This window comes from Protomyctophum parallelum (genome assembly GCF_964188405.1).
Source record: "Protomyctophum parallelum genome assembly, chromosome: 1".
Classification (NCBI taxonomy): domain Eukaryota; kingdom Metazoa; phylum Chordata; class Actinopteri; order Myctophiformes; family Myctophidae; genus Protomyctophum; species Protomyctophum parallelum.
The window spans coordinates 90,261,291-90,281,060 of NC_139697.1; the positions used below are offsets into that span (position 1 = coordinate 90,261,291).

General features: G+C 44.2%; 1 protein-coding gene across 3 annotated transcripts in view; it reads left to right on the forward strand.

Annotated features, from left to right (window-relative positions):
- The window catches only part of larp1 (La ribonucleoprotein 1, translational regulator), a 67,581-nt gene extending 49,729 nt beyond the window's left edge, over positions 1 to 17,852 (forward strand). For 2 of the 3 annotated variants that reach the window (XM_083785186.1, XM_083785188.1), the window contains 14 exons: positions 2,318 to 2,480; positions 3,112 to 3,256; positions 4,199 to 4,376; positions 7,328 to 7,485; positions 7,922 to 8,014; positions 8,512 to 8,838; positions 10,930 to 11,053; positions 11,184 to 11,389; positions 12,917 to 13,023; positions 13,510 to 13,667; positions 13,935 to 14,079; positions 14,356 to 14,465; positions 14,589 to 14,716; positions 15,624 to 17,852. In XM_083785186.1, the coding sequence (XP_083641312.1) occupies positions 2,318 to 2,480; positions 3,112 to 3,256; positions 4,199 to 4,376; positions 7,328 to 7,485; positions 7,922 to 8,014; positions 8,512 to 8,838; positions 10,930 to 11,053; positions 11,184 to 11,389; positions 12,917 to 13,023; positions 13,510 to 13,667; positions 13,935 to 14,079; positions 14,356 to 14,465; positions 14,589 to 14,716; positions 15,624 to 15,830 (2,249 nt within the window). In that variant the 3' untranslated portion in view covers positions 15,831 to 17,852. The remainder of the gene's footprint in view (positions 1 to 2,317; positions 2,481 to 3,111; positions 3,257 to 4,198; positions 4,377 to 7,327; positions 7,486 to 7,921; positions 8,015 to 8,511; positions 8,839 to 10,929; positions 11,054 to 11,183; positions 11,390 to 12,916; positions 13,024 to 13,509; positions 13,668 to 13,934; positions 14,080 to 14,355; positions 14,466 to 14,588; positions 14,717 to 15,623) is intronic. The other variant, XM_083785187.1, reaches the window with a different exon arrangement.
- Positions 17,853 to 19,770: the final 1,918 nt, after the last annotated feature.

Genomic DNA, 19,770 nt, shown 5'->3' on the forward strand with positions numbered 1-19,770 from the left:
CGTACAGGAAGCTCAGTCAAGAAATCAAACGTGAGAAGGAACATGATGTTCCCCCTGTGCAAACCCAGGTTTGTGTTTTGAACCAATTGCCCAAGCAGCCACATGGATTAGATTATTTTACGTCAGGATACCCCGTCCAGGACAGGCTTCAGACGCGCCTCCTCAGGAGACTTGGCTCAGAAACCATTTCATTTGGCGTTAGGAACCTGTTGAGTGCCCTTGTTGACGTCGGCCCCGGGCAGGGTTCGAACCCACAACCTTCCACATGAAAGGCGTATCATTTTCCTCCTTTTCTTGTGCGTTTTGAAAGAAAGAAAATATTAACTCACTTTCCAATTCACACATCGCAAGCAGCCACATACAATGTGGATGATTGGAAAGTCAGTTAATATTTTCTTTCTTTAAAACAAATAAACAATAAAAGGAGCAAAAATGATAATACATTTCCCCCCGTGTCACTGTATCCCAAAGAGTATATCTGGGGTACTATTTAAATAATAATATTCTATAAACACTTGCCCTGGAGAATCCTGGTCAACTAAGTATACAGTATAGGATTTAAGTGGGTTAACCAGCTATAAGGCAATAATAAATTGAGATTAGGGACCCAATAAAATGTTCTGTTCTGTACTGTACTGTACTGTACTGTACTGTACTGTACTGTACTGTACTGTACTGTACTGTACTGTACTGTACTGTACTGTTCTGTACTGTACTGTACTGTACTGTACTGTACTGTACTGTACAAGGCAAGCCCTCCTCCCTGACCTGTGTGTGTCTGCGTGTTAGGCTGTGTAACAGTGACACTTGGTGGTGAACAAACGCTATAACGCTATTTTTGTGCTGGACACAGCCATGGACAGACCCAGGCAGGGACACAGCCACACACATAGCTGTCTATAGGAGTGGTTGCACCACTCAAAAAGATATCGATACGATAACCCTTCTTTGTGCTATATAGATCCAGCATATCTCTTCATTTATTTATTCCCTACCCTCTAACTGTGGTTGTGATTGTGTATATTCTCGGCCTGATCTGGACCCCTGCTGAGGCAATAACCACAGTGAAAACATAAGCAGTGAAATAAACTCCGTAGCGGTGGTGTTATGAGGAGAGCTTTGGGTCCCGTGTGCCTTGGAGCCGGGAGGGGAGAGAGAGACGTGTTAGCTTTGGCGTGCATACTTTTCTGTCTAACTTGGAAGTAACTTCCCTTTACTCAGAAAGGAGGCTAAATGGACCTTTTGTTTTCTACAGTTGTTTTTGATATTCAACAAAAAAATTTCTCTGTTCTTTTCTTTTAATTTATTCTTCATTGCCCTTAAATGTACAGTAAAAATAGACAAATATGGCAGACTGAATCCAAATCATAAATGCTCATACAGACACAACATAGGACATAAGAACACATTACACGAGGCCATGAGGTGGGGGGGGGGGGGGGGGGGTGTGTGACGACCAGAGATAGAATAAGAGAGAGGGAGGCGGTTGAGAGAGAGATACAGTAAGTGCAGCTGAGAGTTAGGAGGCTCTTCTCTCCTCCTCCACACTGTGTGGTGGTGAGTCGCTTACGGTAGGAATGTGCCCCAGGGGGACAATATAACGCTCCACAAATTAACTTTAAACACAGACTTTCTGTCTTTTCTGTCTCCTATGCATACTTCATCCTGTATGCACACTGCACACACACCCGCACACACACCCGCACACACACACACACACACACACACTCACACTCTCTCTCTCTCTCATTCACGGTGTTGAAGAAGCACACCACACTTTAAGCGAGTGTAAACTGTGCTGTAAATGTGTCACATGCGTTGTCCCACCCGTGTGGCGCAGCACTGATTCATGGGAGAGTGTCTGCACTCCCGCTTCACAGACGGTGTGTGTTGGGCTTCACTCATCCTCCATGTTTTCTCAATCTTACTATCCCTGTCACTCTCTTCTTTCACAGTCTCTTTTAGCGGTTTTCTCTTCATTCACCTGACTCAGATATAGGCAGTAAATAAATGTGTAAAATTGATTGTTTCATAATTGATTCAATTGAATCGATTATGAAACACAACAAAAATAGTGATAATCGGTGATTTATGATATCTCAATGGCGTCCCTTTTGTGACGGATTAAGTATAAATACGGTATAAATCAATTAATTTGAATCCAAGTTTGTCGACGTGCTTCTCGATTACCCAATTAGCTGAAAACATAATTGAAGGAATAATCGTTCCGTAGTTACTGTTGCAGCCCTAATCCATTTATTCTACTAGTGCCTTTGTCTGTCTCTCTGACTGACCGTCCTGTCATCTCTCCTTCCAGGTCACTATGAGTACCACTATGGCTACAAGTCCTACGAGGGGAAAGATGGTGCTTACGGCCAGAAGTTCAACAGCACAGTGACCTACTACTACGATAACCTGAGCAGCAACGACCTGTTCTCTGTGGACCAGGACCTGCTCAAAGACTACATCAAGAGACAGATGTATGTGTCGTCCCCGTCCCGTCCCCCTTTGCAGCAACTGACACAATATATTTAGAGTTCATAGTTCTACTGCAGGGCGCTCTCTTTCTTTTTAACCCATTTAGGCCTGACCTCAAAACTCTACAAAGAGCTTGTAGATCTGCTATTTTTCAATAGCTAAATTATAACATAATGTTAACTCAACTTTTTCTTTGTTCATAAATTCAACTTCTGTTTAACTGTTAATTTTTTTTATTTTTTTTAAGAAATTATTCTATATGTGCCTGCTTTTCCCTTGTTCAGGGCCTTTCGAGTTTGTTTAGAACTATGTTTTAAACATAATACTACTACTAATATATTAATAATGAAAATGGTAAATGGTGCATTTATATAGCGCCTTTATCCAAGGCGCTTTACATAGGTTGTGCATTACATTCACCCATTCACACACCGATGGCAGCAGAAACCATGCAAGGCACCAATCAACACATCAGGAGCAATTAGGGGTTCAGTGTCTTGCTCAAGGACACTTCGACACCAACTCTGGGGGAGCCCGGGTTCGAACTGGCAACCTTGCGGTTCCCATCCAGCCACTCTACCCCTGAGCCACTGCCGCCCCTGATGATAACAACAATGTCCTGTCCTCTTGTAGTGAGTACTACTTCAGCCTGGACAACCTGGAGCGTGACTTCTTCCTTCGGAGGAAGATGGACGACGAAGGCTTCCTGCCCATCTCCCTCATCGCCAGCTTCCACCGAGTCCAGGCCCTCACCACCGACGTCCGCCTCATCCTGGAGGTAAACACTCCACTCCCTCCCAGCTATTTCGTTTTTTTAATAAATAGCAAAAGTGTTCGATTACTTGGTCAGTTTGGTCTTCGTTGAACTAGACTTAGACCTGAGGCCGATTCTGAAAAAGACACAGATGCTGTCCCGATTCTTTTAATGCTTTTCCCCCCCCTATATTTCCTATATCCACCTTAACCCATAGAACTTGCCCTAGCCCTGGCGACCTTGCAGGCTTATGCAAAAGATAAAATTTAATTATTTTAGATATGGTTAATTTGCTGACCTGGCATCCTATAGTTTGTATAGTTTCAATGTACAGCTCACTTATTTTAGGATATTATAATCTTTAGAGTTTAGACTGATGACAGGTTCTTGTTTTACCTATGATGCTAGACTACTATTTCAATGCATTTGATGTATTATCTCGTGTTAACCTTGCTTACTGTAAGTCGCTCTGGAAAAAATGACTGTTGGATGCCGTTAATGATGTTTCTGCAATTGATAGTAGCATGAAGAAATGACTCCGTTTTGCAATCACAGATCCCAATCACATCTACAGAAAAATGTGCAGTAGAAATGATGAGTTTCACATGTCTCTTCTCTGACTGAAAAGCAATGGAGAGAACTACAACAACTCTGATCTCAGCATTTACACAGAGCAGCGCACATTTTTTTGTTTTTTTTTACACCTGTGAAATAGTGAAAAGCTTTTTTTGATTGGCACTACGGTTACTATGAAATGTCCACTGGAAGCTTGTTGGCATATTTCGTAATGTTAATTGGACCATTAATATGTACGTATATACATACACTAATATTCTATTATTCTGCTGTATGCTACATACATTATTGAAAGTGAGTAGTAGTCATTTCAACCCAGGAGGCAGCAAAAAGTTCAGGTGTGGACATTGCCATTCCTTTAACCCCATGCATTCTATTCTGCGTTTCCAGGCCTTGAAGGACAGTAAGGAGGTGGAGATTATCGACATGAAGATCCGCCGTAAGGTGGAACCAGATAAATGGCCGCTGCCTGGCCTGATGATGCCCGGCGCCGACCACCAGACAGACTTCTCCCAGCTCATCAACTGTCCCGAGTTCGTTCCCAGACAGATGAGCGACCAGACCGCAGGTAACCACGCAAAGCGCAGTAAACGCTCAAAGCGCAGCTCATCAGTGCCATATCCAGGTGGCAAACATGCATACGTGCATGCTTTTTGCTTAGCAAATAACGCAATTCTTGGTCAAAGTGCGCACTGCGCAGGTACGAAATTGATTAATTGGGCTCATAGCAAAACGTAACAAAAGTCTACGATCATGTGTGATAAACACACCTTAGCCAAAATAAATCTAAACAATTACTGAGAATAAAAAGCTGAAAAGCCAAAAAATAACACAACAGAATAAAAAGCTGATTTATTGTCGAATAACTGATGATATAGACTAGAGTTGAGTTTGAAATGACGTCTCCGGGGCGAAGCAGCATGTGCTAATGTGGTGCGAAAGCGTGTGAGAGTGGTACTCTCACACAGGCAGTATGAGGTAGCATTTTTAAATGAAGACCTGTTGTGGTTTAGAGTTGACAGAGAACGGAGAGCTGTGGTCATGACCGTCACTAAAGGATGAGCATCCCCAGGGGGACGGGGTCCCACAGGACGTCTTAGTGCAACGTGAACATTTTGATAGACTGAGTAGAGCATGGATGGACCTAGATGTCGGGCATGGATGGAAGAAATGGCTGGACAGAACAGGAGATTGTTTGGCACTATATTGCAAAAAACAAAACAAAAGTGTGTTCAATGAACCCATTCTGACCTGAGATCAGATTCTAAAAGTGTCTTCTACATCCTGACAGTTTTCTGAAAAAGCTATGTTTCTACGTCAGTCGTTCTTCGATTTTTCTAAAATAGCAGACCTACAAGCTTGTAGCGCGCCACTCGGTGGCGTGCTATGAGATTGTAGATCTGCTATTTTTCAATAGCTATATTATAACATAATGCTTGGGGTTCCCACCCAAAATGGGTTAAATGAATGCATGGCAGTAGCAATAGGACATTTCTCCATTTTGCAATGACGATGATCCCAATCACAGTGTGCAACATAGAAATGCAGTGCAGTAGAAATGATGAGTTTCACATGTCTCTTCTCTGACTGAAAACCAATGGAGAGAACTACAACAACTCTGATCTCAACATTGACACACAGCAGCACACATAGATAACTACTGAGCTGTGAAACGTTAAAAAGAATAGAATTGTTTTTGTTCAACTTGTCTAATCAGCACTACGGTAACGGAACTACTGAGAAACCATATTTAGAGCATAGCAGTGGTGGCCATTTTGTTTACCGGCTCTGGTTCCACAGGTAAAAAGCCCATTCATGGCCTGGGCCGTGGCTTAGCGGTCCAGGCACCTTGGCTGGTAATCCAGTCTGGCAGTGTGCCGCGGGTTCGACTCCCGATCCCAACGAACTTTACTGCATGTCATCCCCCCCATCTCTCTCCCCATTTCCTGTCAGCCTACTGTCTGTCCCTCCATAAAAAATATAAAATAAAGGCGAAAGCCACAAAAAAACACACAAAAAAAGCCCATTCATTCATTATATTCATTATTTTAAGCCTGGAACGAAGCCGTCCAGGGTCCTGGTGAAACGTGACCACAAAACATATGATTCTGTGTCAAAAGATATTTGAAAAACGCACAAAAAAGGGATGTAACTTTTATTTTTGCTCTGATGCAGCCTGACGGTGACAACAAGTCCTGGGTTCGATTCCAGAACCCTACAGGACCTTTGCTTCATGTCCCCGACTCTCACCGTTTCCTGTCAATCTCCACTGTACTTATCGTAACTTACCTGCCAAGATTAATTAATTAATTCACCTCGTACTGCCAGGATTTTCCCCTGTTCAACCCTTATTTTGAATAGCCAAAACCCGTGACCGGATGTTACAAATGTTACTACTACTGCGTGTGTTGTCGCATTCCACTTCCGGTCTCGCGATCGGCTCTGAGTTAAAAGAAAGGTCCACTTTCTAGAGGCTTCTGAGCTGGAGCACGGAGAGCAGTCAGTAGTAATACGGCGTCACTAAAGGGAGTCCGAGCGCAATGGAAACATTTAGATAGACTTAAAGTAAAGGCAAAGCAAAGAATGACAAATACTTTCGCTGTATCTGAACAGACCATGCCATGCATAAAATGTAGAATTCTGCCTCTCTCATTCACATATTTAACAAACGATCATCATCATCATCATCATCGCAAACGTCATGTTTATGTAAATCATGTTTATTCTGTCTGCAGCAGTAGGCTATCAACAAAAGAAATGACAGTGGATGATCTGCCCTGTCCCAGAGGTTGCATGGTGACACCCATCAGTGTCTGCCTGCCTACCCTCACAAAAAAGCAAGTGCTGTCTGAACTATGTAGTGGAATGTCAACACAAAACGGACATCATCAGCCTACAGACTTCATGGAGTGCTGTGCACTGAATGATGTTCAAATGATGTTTACATTGTGCTGTAGAAAAATAAACATGAACCACTGAGATAATGTCTTTTTATCGGGGTGTATGTATAGTGTTGTTTTCTCAACTCAAATTAACATTTCCATCTTTTACCAGAGGAAGGGCCATAATATTGACTTGAAATTGATATAAGCCGTTTACAGTCTTGACAGGGAACCCAGTCCGCAGAGTAATGGATCCGTGTTGATCCATTGATCAGAGAGCTAGTCAACAACAAACTGCATACAAACCTGCTGTGTGGTTACTGTGAGGCTTGTCAAAACCAATGATTGTCTAAAACATTATTTTCTAGTATTTATATGGACCCTAAAACAATTAATACCAAAGTGAATTGTGATCTTATAGGTACCACATGTTGGCCTAGCTTATGGACCAGGATTTGTTTTCGGTCAAGAGACATGAGAAAGGCCAATGATTTACAAGACACAAAATTGGCAACCGAAAATACCGATGTGCAAACGGTATGTGTGAAGGCCAGGAAGTGTAATGCAGACGATAGTGAAGTCGTCGGTCTGAATGGAGAGTGAATGTTTTGGCCTAACCCTCCTTTGACTGGTCCAGGTTCCTCCAAAGGAGGTCCGCAGCAGACCAAGATGGACTCGGACACCTCCAACCTGAAGTCCATGCCCAAAGGCCTGTCCGCCAGCCTCCCTGACCTGGACTCTGAGTCCTGGATCGAAGTGAAGAAGAGGCCCAGGCCATCTCCAGCAAGACCCAAGGTGAGCGAAAGATTGTTTAGTTTTACTTTTTACCACTATTTATTTTGTTCTTTTGAATGGCAGTAGTAGGCTTGAGATTGTAATTTGGGTTTAGAGCTGAAACATTGTCTTATTACAATTATTCTAATGCTAAAATTTTTTAATAAATAGCAGGTCTACAAGCTCACAACTTGTCACATTGCAATGCGTTATGAGCTTGTCGATCAGCTATTTAGACTAACCCAGCACCCGGAGAATAGCCTTTCACTGTGTGAGTTTGCTAAATCTGTTGGTGTTTGTTAGATCAGATATTACAGACACAAAGCCACAAACAAATCTCCCTCTGGTCATTATCAAGATCAGTGTCATCCTACTCTACTTCCTTTGGCCTTATCTTATATTCTTTGTTATGTTGGGATCCACTCCCTCCTCTTTTCTGCCTCGTCTTTCATTGTAGCAGCAGCAACAGAAGGAGAAAGAAGACCCGGCTCGTTCCCCGGTTCCACAAACAGGTTCCTCGCCTGCCCCCTCCGCCGCCCCAGCCGTTAAGGTATTACAGATATTCCTAGATATTTACAGTGAGATCCATAAAGGTGCCTTCCAATCTGAAGATATATATATTTGTTTCCAGTCGCTTCAATCGCTTCACTTTGGTCCCGCAGGTCAGCGTTGGTAAATACAAAAAAATAAATAAAGTCCCTTCGCTCCAGCTCACTGTCTTCCATGCGAGATCTGTACAGTAGCTCTCTTTCCCTCCCTCGAGTAGTGGATCTATTGTAAACATTTTTAAGATTTCCTTTTTGAGGCTGCTGTGGTCCTCGTCCTGAGATGCACCGGCTCTCATCCTTAAAGTGGGTTTTATACGTAGCTCAAACTACGTAAACTTTCTCAAATGTATACTACACACTTTAGTTCAATTTACTTTAAACCAACCAAGTAATTTGGTCAAACTGTCTTAAGTAATTTGACAGCATGAAAAACTCACTCATAACCTCCTACTCCTTCTCTTCTCCTCACCCTTTCCCCTCCCCCTGTCTCCGTCCCCAGGACGGAGCGGAGCCCGACGAGCCGGAGGAGCTGGACTTCATGTTCGACGAGGAGATGGAGCAGATGGACGGCCGGCGCAACACCTTCACCGACTGGTCGGATGAGGACTCGGACTGCGAGATCGACGACAACGACGTCAACAAGATCCTCATCGTGACTCAGACGCCGCCCTACCTGCGGAAGCACCCGGGAGGCGACCGCACCGGGCACCACGTTCCGCGTTCCAAGCTGACCAACGAGCTGGGCAGGGTGATCAACGACGGGCTCTACTACTATGAACAGGACCTGTGGGACGACACCGTACCGCCCGAGTACGCCACCATCAAGGTGAGGTCCTGGCCATCGTCGTCTCTGGTCAGAGCAGAGCTGTTTTGACAACTTGGACTGTATTCAGATTAAGACATTTTTAGAGTTCCCAAGTTAAGTTTGAACCCAGCCCGAACCGACACATGTGAGTTGGGATCAAAAATTCCCCCAGTCCCGACCTAAGCCCAAGATAAAAATAAATACATTTGTATTATTGATCATCTGGGAATACCAAACTAGCTTTTTGATGCCTTCACGAATTATTACATCAACATCGATACAGAGTTAACTACAGGTCAGTAGTTCCAGTGGACAGTTTTGGCGTCGCGTAATGTTGGCACGTGTAGAAACAAGTAAGCAAGGCAACGCTTGGCCCAACTGTTGACACACATCCACTATTCCAGCGGGCTCTTCTGACAGCTTCTATGTTCTGTGTATATTCTCCTATTGGAGGTGTTTCTGTCCAAGGCTAGATGACGAGAGGATATATAATTCTTTCATTGGAGAGGACAGTTTCTGGATATATAATTCTTTCATTGGAGAGGACAGTTTCTGGATATATAATTCTTTCATTGGAGAGGACAGTTTCTGGATATGGCACCCTCACAGAACAGAAAGCTCCTGTCCAGTGGGGAGAGAGAAGGGACATGATTGTGCTGCGGGCCACCACCGCTGGCCCATTGTGGCATTGTTGCCCCTCTTTGTGGAGTCACACGTGCTGCCCAGGCACACGTCCAGCGACGTGTGGAAACACAGGGCCTTGTTTATAAATAAACCCCTGCCGGCCAGGCCTCGGCCTGAAGGGGTCCAACAGGCGGGTCTTCTGAGGGAAACAAAGCTCTGAAGATGTACGCTGGAAGAGCCGAGGACACTTGGTTTGGCATGGAGGAAGGCGTGAGTGGTTCTCAGCGGATAGAATGGAGATATTGATCATTTTCTTAGTGATTATTGAATCAATTACAATTATTGAGAAGCACGTTTTTTTTCCGTTCTTTTTTCCCCCTTCGTTTTTATATCAACCGATGCCAAAAATTGGGTTAGATTATTTTTTTTAAATGACAAAAATAGCAAAGAATTGCCGTTCGACAAGCTCACAACTTGTTGCTATGATTGTGAGCTTGAAAATCTGCTGTTCTTGCTATTTTTGAATGTTGATGATGATCAACATTTTATTCCTAATAAAATAATTTAGAAATCTATTAAATGGATTATTGGACAGTTGCACCTCTATTTGAGTTGCTGGATGGCACAGTCAGCCGTTGGCATTGTTTGTAATAGTGTTCGTTCTATGTTAATAACAGTAACAGTAATAACAGTAAATTACTATTATTAGTTGATGTATATAGTTGTAGTAGTAGTGTTGTTTATAGGTGGTAGCAGTAGTAGTACTACTATTACTGTAATTCCTGTTACTATAATGATCATAATTCACAAGTGGTAGGTGGTTAAAACATGGCCGTATGCTGGTGGGGCCAAGTGATGGAGGTGTGTGCTGTTGTGATGAGTTGGTTCCAGCAGCTGGAATGTTCAGGGTGCCCGTGGACTGCTTGGGTGTTGTGTTGTTCATATAGACCTGCCGTCGGTGTCCCACTCCACTCACTCACTGCAGCGAAGAACCCAACAGACATGAAGGTTAAAAAGGTCTTTCTGGCAGCCGTGTTCTGCTGTTGTGTCTCGGTCTCCAAACTGTTCCAGAAAAGGTCTGTCTCAGGAAACTCGGTTCAGCGTCGTCTCCTGAATTACATCTTCCTTTTCTTGTTTTTGTTTGGATATATATATGTATATACACACACACACACACAGTGGGGCTCTGAGTGTGTTCACTCACGATGTGCTTTAGATCTTCATGTTGCTTTATTTTTAGTTTTTTTGTATTGAAAAATAATGTTCTCCACTTCTGTCTGAAAGCTAATTTAAGTCAATGTGGTGTTGATTCGTGTCACCTTTAAAGGTTTTGCTACTTTATTTAGTTATTTTGTCTTCAGGAGCCAAATTCCTCTGGCAAGCAAACAAGCCACGGAAGGCCATTACTATCAAAGTGTACCGGGTGTGCGTTTATTTAGTTCTCCCGATTGTCCTCTTTATTAAACCACAATGTTTTCCTCTCAACAGCAAGAGGTGGAGAACTTCAAGAAGGTCCACCTGATAAGCCGTGAACAGTTTGACTGCCTGACCCCTGAGCCCCCTGTGGACCCTGATCAGGAGGTCCCCCCAGGCCCCCCACGGCCACAGCAGAGTAAGCACCATGCAACATCTGCTTTTATTAGAACTTTGGCTTTTGTGTGACAACACTGGGGGGAACAGAACAGCAGTTCTAATATAGTTATAAAATAATACTGAATAACTTCTGTCTCTCGTCTCCTCAGTTCCCACAGATGCTCTGGCAAACAAACTCTTCGGTGCCCCTGAACCTTCCACGATAGCCCGCTCACTCCCGACTACTGTGCCTGACTCGCCCAACTACCGCAGTGCCCGCACGCCCCGCACGCCTCGCACCCCTCACCGGAAGGACCCCACCATGGCGCCGCGCTTCTACCCCGTGGTGAAGGAGAGCCGGCCGGTTGACGCCAAGGTAAGGAAGAATGTCCTGGTGCCAGCGGTGTGTATACGCAGGTGTATTCATGGGAATGTATATTAACCACATGAACCCCGGCTTCCCTATTATGGGGAGTACAAGAAGTAGGTTCGTGAGTGGCTTATTGTCGGTATCAGCCGGTAACACGCGGGAGTCTATCCCCGTTACAATGCACTAGACCCCCTGGGAGATGGCTTGCTGAGGTGGAGCGCCACACCTACCATCAGCTCCCAGTACTTCCCGCACGAATTGCTGCACCAAGCCGTGCTACTCATGCGCTGAGTTGGCGGTGCCCGGGATCGAACCCATGAACTTGTGGTCCAAAGGTGAGAGCTCTACCGACTGAGCTACCCCCGGACACATGCTAGTACATGCTGCGAAAATATCAGATGTGCACACAAGACAAACATATATTGATTTACTAGTTTTTGAATTAAGTTGGATTGCCGCACACGCATGTACATGTATTGAATTTGATTGTAGGGATGCACGATATATATCTTTTGATCAATAAATTCCTGCTTCTCAAGACCGATACTACGGTAATAACCTGGCGTAATAAATACATACTAGTGAGTAACGGTACATTTAACATCTTTATTGCCGTGTTTAACATTATAAGAAGTTACGGTCACTGCCATGCCAATGTTTACAGTTACCTTTGGAGAGTCAATGTGTCGTAATTCTAGTTCTGTATCATGATTATCCGGCTGAAAATAGTCTGATCTTCTATTATTGAGCCGACACATAAGCCACTTCCGCAATACGGCTCACAAACAAAGAGCAGAGCCAGCCAAGATTGTCCATACCCCCTCGTTCACTTTGCATTGGACTCGGTTTCCCAGAAGCCCTTGCAAGTCAGTTATAGGTCGATTTCCGATTTCGTCATCGTAACGCGTCGGCCTCGTCACGATGTCCGCGACAAAGCCGGATTCTCATGAAAGTCATCAAAAAACGGCGAATTAAACATATAAAACGAATAGCAGGTTTAGCGTGTTGCGCAGGGATAGACCGTTTCCCTGCTGTTCACCCGCGGGTGAACAGGGAAGCTGTTTTTTAATGTTTTTTGTGGCTTTAGCCTTTATTTTTATATAGAGGGACAGACCGTAGGCTGACAGGAAATGGGGAGAAAGATGGGGGGGGGGGGGGGGGGGGACATGCAGTAAAGGCCGTTGGGATCGGGAGTCGAACCCGCGGCACACTGCCAGACTGGATTACCAGCCAAGGTGCCTGGACCGCTGAGCCACGGCCCAGGCCAACATAGCTATCATACCTATGGCACTCTTTAAAGGGATCCAAAAAGCCTCTGGGTGCTTTGTCAACAGATAAAACAAATCATTTAGCAGAACTGCAAGCATATGAAACTATATAAAATAAAGAATATATATACAATACATTATCGGAGCTATTAATAATATTCTGATTTATCAGGATGATGTCATAATTCCTGGCCACTAAGTATGTATCGGGGCCAATAATTATTGTGCATCCCTAATGGATTGTGTTCCTTTTCCACCTCTCCAGACTCCCAGGAAGAGGAAGACCCGGCACAGTTCCAACCCTCCCACAGAGTGTCACGTTGGCTGGGTGATGGACTCCAGAGAACACCGCTCCCGCACGGCTTCAGTCAGGTACGGACGTTATCCTCTGACCATGTCGTCGTTGGTCATATCTTCACGTCTGCATCAGTGGTTTCCCGAACGTTTTAGCCTGTGACCCAAAAGATAAATCAGATGTCTCCCAGGGGACCCAAACTAGTGAAAATAGCAGATATACAAGATGGTAGATCGGCTCTTTTCACTAGTTTGTTTTCTAATTTATGGAATTTCTTCTATTTATTTCTTTTTCTTTTTCTTCATGAAATTACTGAAAGAAATAATTGAATTGATAATTAAAAACAAAATGTAGGAAACTAAAAAATACCATAAAATTTGTCTGTGACCCACATAGGTCCCAACCGACCCAACCGGGAACCAGTGGTCTGTCTATAGGCTTATACATGTAATCACTGTCTATATAAACTCTGACAATACGTCTTGCATTAATGTCACTATGACACACAAAACGCTTTGAGTCGGACAGGACTGACTCATGTTCACGTTTTGACTCCACCTCAGCTCCAACGCCAGCCCGTCGGAGGGCACCCCCGCCCTGGGGAACATCGGCTGCACGCCCCAGTCCCTCCCCAAGTTCCAGCACCCCTCTCACGAGCTGCTCAAGGAGAACGGCTTCACGCAACACGTTTACCACAAGTACCGCCGGCGCTGCTTAACTGGTACACACACACACACACACACACACACACACACACACACACTCACTGTTCCTTTTCCCTGTTACTCTGTTACTCAACGTGTCCACTAAGTGCCAGAGATGAGGCTGTATATTTAGGCCAAAACTAGCCTTGCCCAGCCACCCGTGATTTCTCGCATAGAGGGGCGGGTGCCTGCCGGAAATCACGGCGGCGGATCATATTTTGTTCTCCGATTTTGACTTGTACGCCTCTGCTTATCTCTTTCCCACTTCTCTACCAATCAAACAGAGCGGAAGCGGCTGGGAATCGGCCAATCGCAGGAGATGAACACGCTGTTCCGCTTCTGGTCCTTCTTCCTGAGGGACCACTTCAACAGGAAGATGTACGAGGAGTTCAGACAGCTGGTGGTGGAGGACGGAAAGGAAGGATACAGGTACGGACGCCACCCCGTTCATTTAGTTCATGTTTTATTAGAACAGTGGTTTCCTAACTTTTTAACTTCAAGGACACCCTTAACTCTCAGAGTTTCAGACCCGAGTTTAGATCCCCTTACTAGTAGTAGTACTGTAGTAGCCCCCACTGTCATGGCCCGGAGCAGGCCGGTGCAAAAATAAATAAAAGCCTACTGCAAATAAACACCTAGTCCTTTTAAACGCCCGGGGTCCAAATTGACTTTGCATATTAAACTCATATTTGTGTGTGCGTTCAGGTACGGTTTGGAGTGCCTGTTCAGGTACTACAGCTACGGCCTGGAGCGCAAGTTCAGACCAGACATCTTCAAGGACTTCCAGGAAGAGACCATGAAGGACTACGAAGCTGGTGAGATTAACATAACACACACGGAGAAATATCCACCACAATATCCGCTGTAGAGTCATGGACTACAGAGGTTGTTTTCAGATCGTGTTCTGATCGTGTCTCTGCCTCCTCCTCCTCACACAGGCCAGCTTTATGGACTGGAGAAGTTCTGGGCCTTCCTCAAATACTCCAAAGCCAAGACCATGGAGATTGATCCCAAGCTGCAGGAGTACCTGAGCAAGTTCAAACGTTTGGAGGACTTCAGGATCGACGTGAGTGGAATGTTTCTGTTGAATGTGTTTTATTACAGTCGGTTACCTCTTTGTTGCTCTCAGTTCAGTTACTGTCACTTTAGTCACTGTCGGTACAGCTTCTCTCGCCGTGGAGGTTTTAACAAAATGACCCTGCATTCCTTATTTCAGTGGTTAATTTGATTGCCTTTCATGTTATTTTGTATAGCACCTTTCATGACATGAAATGCAGCTCAAAGTGCTTTACAGAGCAATGGAGAAAAAAAGAAAAGCAAGGCAAGCAGTAATGCAATACAGTGAGGACATGAATAACAAAAAATTAAAGATCAATTAAAAGCAAGGGTGTAGAAGTGGGTCTTGAGCTGTGCTTTAAAAATGTCTACAGAGGCTGCCTGTCGAAGGTACATTGGGAGCTTGTTCCATGCCGTCGGCCCGTAGAAGCAAAAAGCTGCTTCCCCGTATTTTTTAGTTGCCATTTTTTTAGGCAAAGCGAGCAGGCCAGCAGTGGAAGACCTTAGGGGGGCGGTTTGGGACATACTAATTTCGTTGTGCTTTTAGTTTTCTTTGGGTGGGGATCTTTTATGCCTTAATTTATAGGACAGTAGACTAGACATAAGGAAATGGGGAGAGAGATGGGGAATGGCACACGGCCAAGGTTGTCGGGGATCAGGATTCGAACCAGGCTGCATTTGAAGCCTAGGTGCCCGGACCGCTGGGCCAGCGGCCTGGGCCACTTTGCATGGCCGTGGCCACGTTGCAAGTCCAATATTCCATTAGTGATACCTTGACGATTGAATGGTTTAAGCCGGTTCTCAGTCGCCACGACTGATTTCAGTGATTTTGATTCGATAGAAGTCAGTTCGGGGGACATTCTTTTGAATCAGCCTCCGGTCTTAACGGCTTAATGACTGTCACCTTTGCGTTCCAGCCCCCCATGGAGGAAGGAGGCCGCAGGAGGCACTCGTCGAGCGGCGATGGTCGTCGCCGCCACCCTTCACTGCCCTCCAGCCGGCCCCACAGCCAAGCCAGCTGCTCGGGCCCCAGCCCCGCCCCGCCCACTGCCCAGGCTGCCAGGGACGATGCCAAAAACACCAAGGCCCCGGCCTCCGCGTTGGATCCCAAGGCTCTGAAGTAACCCCCGCAAACGCCCCCCATCGGCCGCACAGATCAACCCTACAACTACGCCCATCTAGTCGCTAACTCTTTCTGCGCCACAGGAGGGGGGAAGGAGAGGGGGGTCCAGCCCTTTGTGCAAGCATCAGAAAACCCTTTTCCCCGGCCTTTATTACAACTTGTGATTTAGGAAAAAGGAAGCAAAAGTAATACTATTCTTCCATTTTGTTTTGTTTTTGGAGGGGGGGGGGGATTAAAAAAAAGACCTTGTATGTCTTGATGAGACGAACGTTGAAGAAATGGATGGACATGTTTTATTTCTATTTTATTTTGCAAACCATGACACATTCTTCACTGGTTGTTTGCCATGAGAGAAGTCTTGTTTTTGTTGTTGTTGGTGTCAAGACAGCAACTGACTGCTTGCGGACCCTCCTTTTCGTGTCACTGGACCCCATGTTCTTTTAGATTGACACTGCTCTCCTGGCTCTACGGTGCGCGATTCCCTTGCTCAGATCTCAAGATTTATGGTTGTTATTTCCTTGGCGGGATTTGGAAGCAAGTACTTTTTGGGGGGGGAAAATGACCATTAGATTTTTCTTCTTGGGGCTGGACATAAAAAGAAAATGAAGAGGGGGAAAAAAAAGCTGAAAATATTTCAAAAAACCAAATGAGCAAGAGAGAAAAAAAGAGAATACCATAAAAAAAGAAAGAAAGTTAAGACTTTAATCTATCGGTATGAACATCATTGAAAGTTGCCTTATTTTAATGGTTTTACTGCTTAGTTGTGCCCGCCACCTTAAGCTCGATTGTACAGCATTGACATTTGCAGATCACACGCCATCACAAACGCCACTTCCAGCAGAGGCCACTAGGGTTGTGCCCCTGTCTGCCAAAAAACCTATTTTCCACCCTCTGTCGCCTATATCTTTCCAAGTCTTCCAAGTGTCGTATGGTCTGTTACAACAAACCCTGTCAAACATCTCTAAAATCTTCGTGTTTGAAAGTTGTGGCTTCTCGTGCTTAAAAAAAAACAAACGCTTCAGTGGGAGGAAAGGATTGGACGGGGACGGCGTCCCTCGCGCCCTTCCTCGGACCTCCCTCCTCGCTGATGTTCCTTTGTAGCGCTCCCCTATGGACAGTTTGCATCCATCCATCCATCCATCCACCTGTTGGGACATCCATCCGTCACAACTGACCACCATCGCGGCACCGGGACTGGAATCAACCAATCCGGATTACTTGAAGAAACCAAGGTTTTATCAGAGGAGGGGCTGACATGTTTCGCTAGGTGCTCCGGGAGAGATGTTCGGTGAACTCGGGCTTTTTTCTTTTCTTTTTTTTTTTTAGTTTTTGCTTTTTAACCTCCGCCGAGGTTCTGCTCAACCCAGGCACAAGGTTAGCAGTGCAGCCTAGCTTTGGCCTTGAAACACTCGCCACCTCTCCTATTTACATCACACACACACACACACACACACACACACACACACACACACACACACACACACACACACACACACACACACACACACACACAACTGTGTATGTTGCCACAGAGAGTGGAAACTGTTCCGTTTGAGGACCAACGGACGACTAAACACAAGACTGGGATGGCGACACACTTTGTTCTGTTCAGTCGGAGCTGAGTTCCAGTCGGGTGAACCGTTGAGTCAAATAAACTCTAATAACCTAGCGAGGATAATTTAATCCTTATCCGAACACAAGTACTGATGATGATATCAAATAGACGAGTGATTTTCTTTCCTTTAATTTTTTTTTCTCCACTAATGTAAATGTGAATTTGACAGATGAAGAGAAATTATTACAAACTCCCTGCAACTTGTTTATAGAACAGATTATATATTCGCCTTACATGTGTACGTACTCTTAACTTTTTTTTATGTCTCGTATAATTATCTTTTAATGCTTTTTAATTTCAATTTGCTGTGTTTCTATGCTATGGAGATGGGTTTGTCTCAGTGTCTGTCAATGTATGCTTTTGTGGAAACATCCATGGACTTTCAGGAATGGGAACATAGTACAAAAGGGAAATTTTAAATTAACAAAAGAATCTGCATTACCCAAACGAGAAGATAATGGTAATTCACGTTGAAATTGTTGGATTTTGTTTACAGATTGCATAGTGTCACTGAGATGGTAACCGAATGTCAATTCATTTCCAACCGCCACTTAAGCATAATTTATACTTTGTAGTACAATGGTGTGGCTTGCTTAAATTAACTGAGCCACAAACAAATGGTGCCTCGCGCTGAAAATGGCTAATTGACAAACTCACGACAACTGGCGTGTAACCATGTACAAATCGGGCCTAATTTAAAAGTCAGAAAAGTCCAGGAAAGTAGTGTGAACAATAGCTTTGGAAGCGCACAAAAGGTTTCAATGGTGTGTCGATACACATGATTAAGCAAAGATTTAATTGAAATCTAAAAAAAAAGGTATGGAATTATGAAAGTTAAAAGATGACTAGGAACCCTGTGACCTGCCAGCCCTTTATGATTAATGGCTATTGATCCTTTTGTATAATTTTGTTTTATTTGGCAGTTAAGATCAATTTCCAGCAAAATGGCAATCAGCTGGTTGTTCCCCTGCGTTAGGATGTCCAATTGTCATGTTCATGTTTGTTTTTTGTTTTTTTTTATTTTATTAAAACGTCATTGTTGGGGAAAACAAAAAGAATCTATAAGAGATAGCGAGAATTAACTTTATTTTTTAGCTTTTCTTTTCCCGTCTTGTTTGGCTTAACTCCAGGGAGCTTCGGGTTTGATTCAAGAGACGTGTAATTGACGAATCTCTTACCCTTAAGAATCGTTTTATTTGAGAATTAAAATACACAAATGTGTGTATATGGAGGTTAAACAAAAAAAAAGGAAAAGAAAAACTCCAGCTGTCCTACCATGCCCACTCACTGTGCTTTGATTTGGTGAACTGGTGTTTGGCTGCAGAACTGGCAGGTGGCCACTGGGAGGTAGTCTTTCCTAGTCCTCATGCCTTCCCTCCCCATAATGTGATGTCCACCTCCGTGCACTCCCAAGCCCCCCCTCCCCTCCCCTCCCCTCCAAACGCCACCTACGTTTGGATGGAGAACGGCGGTTGGAAGGAGGATGTTTTTCGGGTTGTTTCCCTTTAGAGCAAAGGGCAGAGTCTTTGCTGGACAACCCGGACCTCCTTACATGGACTGAACAGGGTCGAGGGGGGGAGGGGGCTGAGTTTACGGTGCCGGGCGGTTTAAAAATTAACTTTGCTTGATGGTCGAATGCTGGAGAGACGGACGGAACAGGATGAGGAGAGAGAGAAAGAGAGACACTGACAGAAACGGAAACCATCTCGGGTTTGGTGTGTTTGACCCAGAGGATTATGGCCAAACTTGATGTCTGGAGACTGAAACGAAGAAAAGGACAAAATTCCATAAAGCCATATAAATAAGAAATAGCTGTATACAGTATGAACCATTAAAAACATGTTAATAGTTCATTACCATTACAATATCCTAGGCTTGTCACGAGGAAAAAAAAGATTAAAAAGAGGAAAAACGGAACAAAAAAAATATATAAAATGGAAAAATGTAAAATACTTGAATGAGATCTTGTATTATAACATTTAATATTCATAATATCTGCTTTGTAGGCTGATGTGATTCGCTATTAGTGTTATTTGTAATTTGTAGTAATTATGCTTTTCCTTAATAAAGAAAAAAAAAACATAAAACGGACAAAAAAACCTCAAATACAAGCTGTTGTTGAGTGTTTATTTATATGTATGCCAGGGAGACGGAGGCTAGAGCGTCTAGATCAGGGGTGCCCACACTTTTTTGGCTTGAGAGCCACTTTCAAAATGACCAGCTCAATGAGATCTACACACAAAAAGAATGTTGATCCCATTGCTGAAATGTGTTTAAAAATGTACCTGAGGGGCTTTGGAATAGTTGCATACAGTAAGACATGAGA